This window comes from Kryptolebias marmoratus, linkage group LG16 (genome assembly GCF_001649575.2).
Source record: "Kryptolebias marmoratus isolate JLee-2015 linkage group LG16, ASM164957v2, whole genome shotgun sequence".
NCBI classification, from domain to species: domain Eukaryota; kingdom Metazoa; phylum Chordata; class Actinopteri; order Cyprinodontiformes; family Rivulidae; genus Kryptolebias; species Kryptolebias marmoratus.
Window position 1 is genome coordinate 1,074,592 of NC_051445.1, and position 11,161 is coordinate 1,085,752.

The window sequence follows — 11,161 nt, forward strand, 5'->3', positions numbered from 1 at the left end:
ATATATATATATATATATATATATATATATATATATATATATATATCCAGGAACGGTCTGGGATTAGAGGAGGAGGCTGTGTGAGACGCTTGAGTTTAGTCTTACTTCACTTCTGGGCTTTTTTCATCAATGGATGTCAGATGTGAACACAATACACAATTAAAATTCAACTTTGTTGAAACAAACACCAAGTTTACTGATTTTGTGTTAACTTCCATCACTGTAGAATAAATTAAACAAACTGTGTTTAACAACAGACTTTTTGGATGACATATTTCTTCTTGTAGCATTTCTTTCATGACATAAAACCAAAGTAAAGGTGAGTACAGGATCCAGTTTTACATTTTACATGAAATAAAATTGGAACATTGTTAAAACATAACTTAAACAAAACTTAAAGATTCTAAACATTTCTTTTTTCTCTCTTCATGTGTGCTGTCTTCATGCTGTGAGCTTGTGTCTTCAGACATGTCAGATGTATTTCATCAGCTTGGCCCCGCCCACACACACACACACACACACACACACACACATATCTGTCTCTCTATCTTTGCAGGGACTTTCCATTGACTTCCATTCATTTCTACACCCTAACTACAGCCTAACCCTGACCCTTACCCTAACCCTAACCATTACCAGTACATAGCTAACCCTAAACCAAACCTAAACTCAATTCACACCTTAGTCCTAAACCTAACCCCTAACCCAAAAACATAATTTCTCCTTGTGGGGACCAGGCTTTGGTCCCCACGTACTTTCTTAAAATTTTGTTTACATCACGGTCAAAACTGTTCCTGTCTGGCTTCAGTGTCGGTCTTTACAAAGCACTTCCTAAAAAGGAACCTGTTAGTTCTCTATATAGTGTTGCAGTGACGTTGTTTGTCCCAGCACGTTTATCTGATTATTAGCAGCCTCTCTTGAACCTGCTCTTGTTTTCTGCTCTGAAGCAGCAACAGCAGGGTATTAAAGATGGACGAAGAATGCAATTATTCCGCACTGGTCTTCAAAAACAAGGCTGCAGCTCAAAAAGGTGAGTGGCTCCTGCTTTCTTTCAATAACACCTGTATTATAGACATTTAACATACATAATGTGTTATGAGCTGCAGTCTTTAGAAATTAGACAGTTAAGGAGTTATGTTTTGTCTTTGAAGTTTAAAGCTTGTTTGGTTTTTGTACAATGATCAATTAGGTGGACATTTATGTCTTTATTCATTCAACAGTTTGAGTCAGCAGAGCCAAAACTTTCAATATACAGGCACGTGATTGTTTAACAGTTCTAATGAAGAACTGGAGGTGTAGATGACTTGTTGTGTGGTTAATGTGGCCGTCGGCACAGACGGTACAGGGCACAAAGAGACCCGAATCACCCTTACTGGTACACATCGCTGTCATCGTTTTAAACTTCCTTACATTGTTATTTCTTCGTACAGATGAAAAAGAGGACCTTACAACTAGTTCGGGGAAAAAAGCTGAAGAATCTGTAGCAACAGCACAAAGTGAGTTCCACAGACTGACAGCAGGAAAAGCTCAGGTCTTATAATAACACTTTTCTGTTTGAAGCCGTTCTAAAAACTTGAAAGTCGTGTTTAATTCTTTAAGAATCAAGCTCCTTAGAACAATCTATTTCTCAGTTTAAGAATTTATTTAATATACACGGAGAGTACAAACTGCAGCGCTGGACCACAGACCACAGTTGCATCACCAGTCAGACGGTTGTGGGCGGAGTTATCAGTTTCTTCAGGGCCTGGTTCACGTCTCCAGGAAGTGGTCATCATAGCAACAAATTAAAGGGGCATGACCAGCCCTCTGCCAATGAATGTTAGTCTGTGATGTATGAGCATTTTTGTTTTGCTAAAGTTTACTTCTCTGAGAATATAAAAGATAAATAAAATGTAAACAGGAATAGATAAAAAATATGTTTCACCCTTATGATAAAAAGGTAAGATTAGGGTTAGGACACAAACACCAAAGCATTAGTCTCATTATTTAAATTAGACTGAAGTAAAAGAGATTATTATTCCGGTCAGAAACTGACCACTTTCTCCTGCTTCCATCTCATAGGTTAAACTATTGTTACCCTTACCCCAACTACTGTTGTTTTTGGACATTGTGTGAATAGTTCCTTTTTAAAATCTGTTAGTTTTGCCAACACACATTAGTTCCTCACACAGTTTTTCTGTTTTCCAGACAAAGAGGATGACCAGACAATTTATTCTGAAGTAAAATCTAAGAAGCAGGTGACCACAGCACCACGTGAGTTCTGTATTTTATTATACCATGAAACTTCATGTCAGGTCAGGCACCGGCTCGCTGGTTTGTCTGAACCCAGCACTGCCTGTTCCAGCGGGTTGGGCTGTCAGCAACTAAACCAACAACACCAGCTAGGCTGCAGTCCTGATGTGAAGGGTCCGACTGTCACCCTGGGGTAAAATAATGTCTGCCGAAGGTCTGTGAAGAACCATTGCTGCTCAGTGTTTCATGACGGGCACTTCCTAAGAGCGGTGGTAAACATACGTAATCTCCAGCCAGTCACTGCAAAACGAATTCACTCCTGATTGTCTTGGTCTGCCCTTGGCAACAGATATGTCAGATTACTGCCAAGAAATGTGCTTTTAGTCTACATACAGTACTGTCAACGTTTGCAAAAAGTTAAAAGGAGAGATTGTTATTAAGGTCCATGCTGACTCATCAACACTTCGGTGGAGTAAAAACTAAATAAAGGAGACTGATAATAACCCTGGAGACCCCATGAAACAGCCATCATTGGCTTGACAAACTGCAACAACAACAACATGAAACATTTTACTAGGAGAAGAACTATGGCAAGCCCTTTGTGTATTTATGTAATATCAAGAGATAAGTTTACGACTACGCTGCTCTGGCTGCAGATCTGGTCACACTAGTTCAACAAATATTCTTACTAATAACACTTTTTAGCCAACTAGTTGGAGCAGAAGTTATACTAATCAGCCATTTTGCTGCACTAGTAGCCCAAAAGTCCCAGTTACTTTTTAATTAACACATTAGTGGACCCCTGGACCAAACTAGTTAATGACTGTGTTGTACAAGTTAACTATTAGACGCCAAAAACCTTTACATGTTAACTAGTCAACACAAATTATGCCCACTAGTTAACTACGTATACACTAGATGACTAGTGTGACCTAAAATGATCACTAGTTAACTAGTTGATGCATTTTTATCTTTATTTGTTAACTGGTGGTGTCATAAAAAGTCAACTATTTGGCTAATGCACCAAAAATGTACTAAAAGTACTACTTTAATCTTCTTGTTATTCTAAAGGTTTGTTAGTAAAGTGAAAAAAGTCGATTTGTGAGCATTTTGGGGTCTTAAAAGGCCAGAATTAGTTACACTAGTTGACCAGTGAATATTTGGGTTCTTACTAATTAACTAGTAAACATTTTAGGTGCATTTTGTGATGACTAGTTTACATGTAAGGTTTTTTGATGCTTATTATTTAACTTGTACGCCACAGTTGTTGATTATTTTGCTCTGTTGACTAAAAAGTGTTACTACTATGAATATTTGCTGAACTAGTTCAGTAAAATGTTGAACCAGTGCAGTGTCATTTCAGCTTTTATGATGATGTTCTCTGTTGCTCTGAGATGTTTTAGAGTCATGTGGTAAAACAGCTAAATTAACTGATCAGAGACAAACATGGAGGCAAGAGGTTGAAATGATGCCGGTTTGTGATCCCTTTGTGACCAGGGGGGTCAAACCCAGTGACGCAAGGGGGCCAAAATTAAAAATTTGTTCCTAGCCAAGGGCCGATCATGATCAATATTTATTAAAAATTACGTAAATTAACCTTAGTTTTATATGTATTATTTCAAATCATTCACATAGAAATATCAATGACCTTTTCCCAGTTACAGATTATACAGAATTTAGAGCAAACAGACTTTAATGAACACAGACAAATAGATCAAACTTCAAAAAGCTCATCATTAGCTGTCATTTCTTACGCCTCACTCAGCTTTTAAATTAATTTTTTAACATTAAAACAGATTTTTTTAAAAAGCCATCAACAAAAACCTAATCATACAGAAATTAAAACTATATATTGTTGGCTTCTAAGTCACTGTCAAGAGAAAACTTCACTAATTAGATTCAGTTTTTTAAGCAAAATAAGAATTAAAGATTCAATCTGTCCCAGACTAGAGGGCCGGATGAAATGTTACAGAGGGCCGGATCTGGCCCGCGGGCCTTGAGTTTGACACGTGTGCTTTAGGCCACTGACATTTTGAGCTCTGGATGAATTTTAATATAATTCTTTTCCTCATTCTGTGTTTTCTGTTGTTTAGAAGCAAACGAGGACCTGATGATTTATGCTAAAGTAAAACCCAAAACAGCTGCAGCAAAAGCATCCAGTAAGTAAATACAGCTTTACTGAAACCTGGAAAACTTTTCATTTCCCAGCCTTACAGGGACCTGGGTGACCCTCAGGGATTGGTACAGATAACAATTTTAAAATGACTATTAATTCGAAATCCTTCATTCTTTTACACGTGTTCTTCTTTCTTTTATTCAGAAGAAAACATCGAGCTCACGAGTCATTCTGTAGAAAAACCTGAAGAACCTGCAGCTGTTGCTGAAAGTAAGGTTTATAGTTAACCAACTCATGAGGTAAAACAGCTAAATTAACTGATCAGAGACAAACATGGAGGAAAGATTTGCATCTTTTATGAACAGACTGAGGTTGAAATGATGCCGGTTTGTGATCCCTTTTTAGATCACTGACATTCTGAGTTCTGGGTGAATTTTAATATAATTCTTTTCCTCATTCTGTGTTTTCTGTTGTTTAGAAGCAAATGAGGACCTGATGATTTATGCTAAAGTAAAACCCAAAGCAGCTCCAGCAAAAGCATCCAGTAAGTAAATACAGCTTTACTGAAACCTGGAAAACTTTTCATTTCCCAGCCTTTCAGGGACCAGCTGGTGATCAAAGTTTTACAGTTAACTCAAACCTGCAGGAAGTTTGACTTTATGAAGGGTTATTAGGAGTAGATTGATTCAGCTGCTGCTCATCACTTCCTCATGTCATATTTTTCACGTCGTGCAGAAAGAGAAGAGCTGATAAATGATCCTGAAGTCAAACAGGAAGAGGCTGGGACCGCTGGACCAAGTGAGTTATAACATTTTACTGATTTACCAACAGCAGAACAAACTCAGGCAATATAAAGATAACATTTCATTAAGCCAAGATAAATATTACTAAATGAAATCACTTTGATTTGAAATAATTACTTAAATATTTCAAACCATGTATTTTTTAGGAACTATATTTACACTGATTGTTAAACAAAAATCCAGTGTCTAGAGTAAAAGTAATGACATAAAAAAGGCTGTTTTGTTGTGAATAATTCTTCTAGTAATTCAGATTTTCTGTGGACTTTGACCTCCTGAAACTTCAGCTTTTGTTTGATGCATATTTTTAGTTTTCTCTTGTTATTTGGATAATTAGGACCTCATCAGCTTAAAAAAAAGAAACATTGTTTTGGAACAATTAGAGATTCAAAAATTAAAAATATAAAACAACCTAAAAATTTAATAGTAATAAAATGAGAGAAAGTGTCCTGAAGAAGGACAACACAATCAGACATTACGATGCAGGGAAGACGATGTCCCCATGTGAGGACATGAGTCTCAGGAGGAAAAAGCCCACTTGGACAAAAACTTTATTTAAAATTCACTGACTGCACGTTCACAACCCGCTCTGACAGCTTTACATGAAAACAGGAGAAATATATCAGTTTGTCCTCCGTGCAGTCCTGTAAAAACTCACTAAAGTTCAGTTCATTTATAATAAACTGAAGTAAAATAAACTAATCTGCGCTCACTGTTGTCTGTCTGAACAGGAGCTGGACCAGCAGCAAAATGTCCAACTTCTCTGATGATTTTGGGGACACTTTGTGTCCTTCTGGTGGCGGGCGTCATCGTCCTGTCGGTCACACGTGAGTTTCCTTTTCAACGTAATTAATGTTAATTAATCACTATGAAATAAAAAACTTAGTCTGGTTGGAAGTTTGTATTTTAATGTAAATTAAAATGAAAAACTGATTTAAAAATCTACAAAAATCAGAATAAAATTAAAAAATGTAATACCATTTCACAATAAGGATACTATTATAAAGCATTTATTAAGCTTTATGAGTAGGTTAATGACAAGTTTGTAAACTCTTATTAAAGCATTAATAACCTTTAATAAAACCTTTAAATTGAAGTAGGCTCACTGATCCAGTGCTGCACTTTGACTCATTTAGATAAATATAATGTTTTACTGGTTGCACAGCTTAGTTTGAACTGAATAACTTTATTTACCAAAACAAACGTCTTTATCTACAAATGCTCAAAGTTCTCGCATGTTTGACATTCAAAATCTAAATTTGAAGTTTGAAACCAGCCAGTGTTGTTCCTTTAACTGGTTTATTGTTAGTTATTATGTGTTTACAGCTTTAACAACTAACAGTAATTTATTAGTGTACTCTTACAGTAAAGGGATATCTGTCTGTGTTTTACTAAACGATACATTAACTTATTGTCTCCTTTTGTTCAGTCATCGTGGTAATGAATCAACAGGAAGCAAAAATCAATGACCTCAGAGCCAAAAATGAGAAGCTGATTGAGGGAAATAAAAACTTAACAAGATGGAATCAAGAAAAAACTGCTGAAAACAACGAGTTAATGAATGAGGCTCAGAAACTGACAGAAGAAAGAGACAACCTCACCTGGACGATGGAAGTCATCCTGACCTTTGACTCTTTTCCTGTGAAAGATTTCTGTCCCAACAAAAGTAAGTTTTTTACTACGACGAGGTGACGACTTCAGCCTTCCTCAGATTTATTTCAACAGCTGCTTTAATAAACTCACACAAACTACAGAGATTCTGCTGAAATCCAGAGATAACTGCTGCAGTTTATTTAAGAAGTTAAAGCTAAAAGAAAAGCTAAAGGCTTAAAGCAGCCGAAGAAGATTTCAAATTAAAGAGATCTGAATGTATTTCTGTGGTGAAAATGTTGGAAATAAAGTTAAATATTTTGCATAGTATAAAAGTTTCAAAGTTGTAGCACCGATCTCCTGAATGAGCTGAACGTTTTGATGTATAAATAGCTAAAAAATCACAAAGCGGACATTAGATTGTGAAACGAACGTGCAGAAAACAGGAAACAGAAATGATATCGTGAATGCTGCTGACTCAGCGTTCACAGTATTAAAATGCTCAAACACAAACTTATTTAATTATTCCAAAAGAGTTGACACAATTAAAGACAGAAATAAAAGTTCTGAGGTATTTTTCAACAAACTTTTAACAATGTTTCAAAGCAGCTTCTCTGAGAGGATTCATATATTTTCAATATTTGTGTTTTTTTATTTCTGCTGAGCTGATATCATATCGAAACAAACTTTGTCAAAGTCTTAAAATTATAAAAATAAAAGTATGCATGCATTGTTTTTGTTTTTACTCTTTGTAAATAGGAATATTTTAAAACTAGACCTTAATTTTAACATTGTTTTTTTTCTATATTCTTTAACTGTTATTTTCTGATCAGAGTGCCAGCCGTGTCAGAACAGCTGGATTCAGTTCCAGGAGAAGTGCTACCTGTTCTATAAGGAAGCAGCTCCTTGGAAAACCTGGGAACAAAGTCGACAGTTTTGTCAGAATAAATCTGCAGATCTGGTTGTTGTTGATGATCTGCAGGAACAGGTGAGCTCTGACACCAACATTAAAACACTTTTTAACATTTGGAATTAGAGTCTATGTGCTGAAGTGAAACAGAGTAAATGTTTCTGATATTTTATCTTATAGGAATTTGTCAGTAATCACTTGGAGCCCTACTTTAGCAGATTTCATGGATACTGGTTGGGGCTGAGACAAGTTAACAACATCTGGGTTTGGGTCGATGGACACAACGACACTCTTGGGTAAGAGATTAACTGAAGAGAAAGAAAAGAATGTTTTAATATTCAAACAAACAACAACTGACTTTACTTTAAGTCACTGCAGCTGTTTGTCTTTCTGTCAGACTGAATGAGAGAAAGATAAATCAGTAAATCAGAGACTTTAAAGGCTGATTTCTTTAAGTAAATGTCTGATTTTTGGATTTAAAGTTAGGTTTCATTTCTTGTTGTTAGATCAGTTTGTTTCAGACACTGAGATGCTCCAGTGGCTTTCTAACATCCCAGATTATATGTATAATATAAAGATTCTTAAATTGCTTATTACTTTAATTATTTTATATCAAATACCAGGTTTCAGCTAACAAAGATTATTAGAATCTAATCTACAAACTATCAAGCACTAACCTGCTGCTGCTGTAGTTGGATGCAGATTTATTTAACAGTTACTGATGTTTGTGTTTTTCTTTTAAAGGTTCTGGGTCACAGAGGAGATCAGTGCCACAGGTCCGTATGTTCTGATGATGCCTAAAGGTCCAGATAAAAACCTGAAACTCCCTGAGAGGAACCTCACTCAGACCTGGGACAAAGGAGATCATATATTTGAGCTCAGATTTATCTGTGAGCGTAAAGCTCTGATTAAGCCTAATTAGTCATCATGGATCATCTTTATCTTATCTGTCAAACAACATGTTTGATCAGGTTTTATGTTTGTTGTAAGATGCTGAGACAAAGATGATCTTTGCTTTCTGGATCTGGTGTCTCTGTTTCCTCTGATGAGCAGATTTTCAGCTTTAAGATGTTTTTACCTCCAGTAATACAGAGAACTGTAATATGAACAATAGCTGTAAAATCAAATGTTTAGACTTTTAGCTGTATTTTCTTTCCATTTACTTTTTTATTTAAATTTTCAGACTTTATTCCTAAAAGTTTCCATCTCTGCTGAGATACAGCCGACCCATGAATGTAAATAATATAAACAATATTGTCTCATCGTCCGACCCACAACCTATAGGAGGAGACAAACCTCCATCACTCAGCGTGTTTCCTTTAATCCCTTAAATTAATCTGTTAAAAATTATGATTTGGTTGCATGAAAACACATTAAAACGTGCACTTATACACATGATTTTAAGAGGTTTAGGTCAAGTTTCCTGCATGAAGGAAACAACATTTGGGTCGTTAATTACAGTACAACAAACAACAAACAGAACTTCTTTTAAACTAAAATCTGAGCTGAATTCCTGATTTTCAGACTTCAGCTTGATTTCTACATCTTTCTATTCTAAGCTTAGGCTTAAAGTGTCTTTAATTTAAAATATTTCTGTTAGTTTATAAATCCCTGAATGGCTTAGCACCACAATCTGTTAAAGATCTGCTTCCAGACCACTCAGGTCCTCTGGTTCTGGTTCTGGTCTACTCTGCGTCTCCAGAACCAGAACCAAACATGGAGAAGCAGCTTTCAGCTTTTATGGACCATAAATCTGAAACAAACTCCCAGAAAACTGTAAACCAGCTGAAACTCTGAGTTCCTTTAAATCAAGGTTAAACTCACCTGTTTGGAGTTCCTTTAGAACCATAATAAATGGAAAAATGACTGACATATTTGATGTGTATTGATCATTTTGATGATGGAACTCGACAAAATGTAATATTTGCTACTGATTTGTCAATTGGTGACTGTTGTTGTTTGTATGACTTCTTCTTTTTGTGTTTTTATGATGTAAAGCACTTTGAACTGCCTTGTTGCTGAAATGTGATTTACAAATAAACTGGACTTAATTTAGCCAGAAATATTTACTTTTTTTTTAAATTTACAAGTGCAAATCACATGTTAGCTTTCTTTTAAATGATTATGATAAATGTTTATGATTTTATGTGATATGTGTTGTTTTTTATGGGTGGCATCAGACAGATTATGTAAACAAATTCTCAGTTTCTGTGGACAATAAAGTTTTATTTAATCTTACACTGATGAGCACAGTGATGATTCCAGACCAGCAGTTTCTCAGCTGTGTGGAGTTTGCATGTTCAGGACTAAGAGGTGGAGAATACATGAATATTAAATATTAAATGAAGCATTTTACTATTATTTAGATTTTATGCCCTTTCTGATGCAACCAGGACTCAAACCCACGGCCTCAGGGTGATGAAACTGCTGCACTGACCACTGACCACATCAGTTCTCTCTCTGTCAGTTTCCTGGTTTTATTTTGATACCAAAAAAGGGAAAATAAACACATTTTTGAATTTACATAAGGGGAAAAGGAAGCTTTTGTTTGTTCTATAGAAACGGATCTTTGCTTCAGTCCCGTCTCCACAGCTTCAGCAGCAGCTAACGATGGCCGCAGACATCGCTTCTTCAGACGTTTATCAAAATACTCCACGGAAAAAAGGTAAGAGACTCCTGGTTAACAGTTTACAATGAGGGAGATTTATAATTGGAAAGATGTTTGAGTGTTTACTTCTACATATTCGAACTGTGCAAAAGTTTTCAACCATGCCTGAAGTCTTTGTTTTCTCTCCAAGCAGCCAGACTTTGTTGGATTCTGTTAAAATGGTCTCAATCAACAGTTTTTCTTTGGACTTTGGCTCTTTTTCCCTTTTTTTGACTCATTTTCTGTCCAGTTTTTGACCCTGATCATGACAATAGATTGCTTAATGTGTTCAAGAAAAAAAAAATGCACAAGAGCAAAGAGAAGTGCAACAACAGCAAATACTCTCTCCAGTATAAATTATTATCAAACTAAACTGTTTGTTTGTTTTAATTTCATTGTTTTCTTTCAGAGGAAAACCAGAACTCTGCAGTGACATGAAAAGTTCCTGCTGCTCATCTTCCACACTCTGTCTATGATTTTTCTTTTCTGGATTTATAGAACTGTTTACACAGAACAAACCTGCAATATTTAGTTTTACTCAGCTTTCTTTTTAAAAAAACAAATTATACAACTAATCCATCAGTGATTCTATCAATGTGTTCAGTTTGGTTAATAAAATGAAGGAGGAACTTTGTCAGAAGGATCAGCTTTTATTTCTCCAGTGTTTCATTTAGGAGCTTTTTAACTTAAATAAAAGAACATACAGGATGTTGTAACTCTAGTAATGTGACCAATGGCTGCTTTCTTTTCCAATCAGACGGTGGAGAAGCAACACACTCCCACTTCCGTGTGTTGATGTTGTGTTTGGGGATATTTTGTCTCCTCCTGGTGGCCAGAATCATCACCGTCAGTCAGAGTGAGATCTT

At 35.8% G+C, this 11,161-nt stretch overlaps 1 protein-coding gene across 7 annotated transcripts in view; it reads left to right on the forward strand.

Annotated features, from left to right (window-relative positions):
• Positions 1 to 853: 853 nt before the first annotated feature.
• The window catches only part of LOC108229257 (oxidized low-density lipoprotein receptor 1), a 20,072-nt gene continuing 9,764 nt past the window's right edge, over positions 854 to 11,161 (forward strand). For 2 of the 7 annotated variants that reach the window (XM_037980544.1, XM_037980546.1), the window contains exons 1-9: positions 854 to 1,030; positions 1,431 to 1,496; positions 2,188 to 2,253; positions 4,326 to 4,391; positions 4,553 to 4,618; positions 4,827 to 4,892; positions 5,084 to 5,146; positions 5,880 to 5,975; positions 6,578 to 6,814. In XM_037980544.1, coding sequence (XP_037836472.1) covers positions 970 to 1,030; positions 1,431 to 1,496; positions 2,188 to 2,253; positions 4,326 to 4,391; positions 4,553 to 4,618; positions 4,827 to 4,892; positions 5,084 to 5,146; positions 5,880 to 5,975; positions 6,578 to 6,814 — 787 coding nt within the window. In that variant the 5' untranslated portion in view covers positions 854 to 969. Of the gene's footprint in view, positions 1,031 to 1,430; positions 1,497 to 2,187; positions 2,254 to 4,325; positions 4,392 to 4,552; positions 4,619 to 4,826; positions 4,893 to 5,083; positions 5,147 to 5,879; positions 5,976 to 6,577; positions 6,815 to 7,571; positions 7,727 to 7,828; positions 7,945 to 8,392; positions 9,887 to 11,161 lie in introns of those variants that run through there. The other 5 variants (XM_025003469.2, XM_037980545.1, XM_017404924.3 and 2 more) reach the window with 5 other exon arrangements.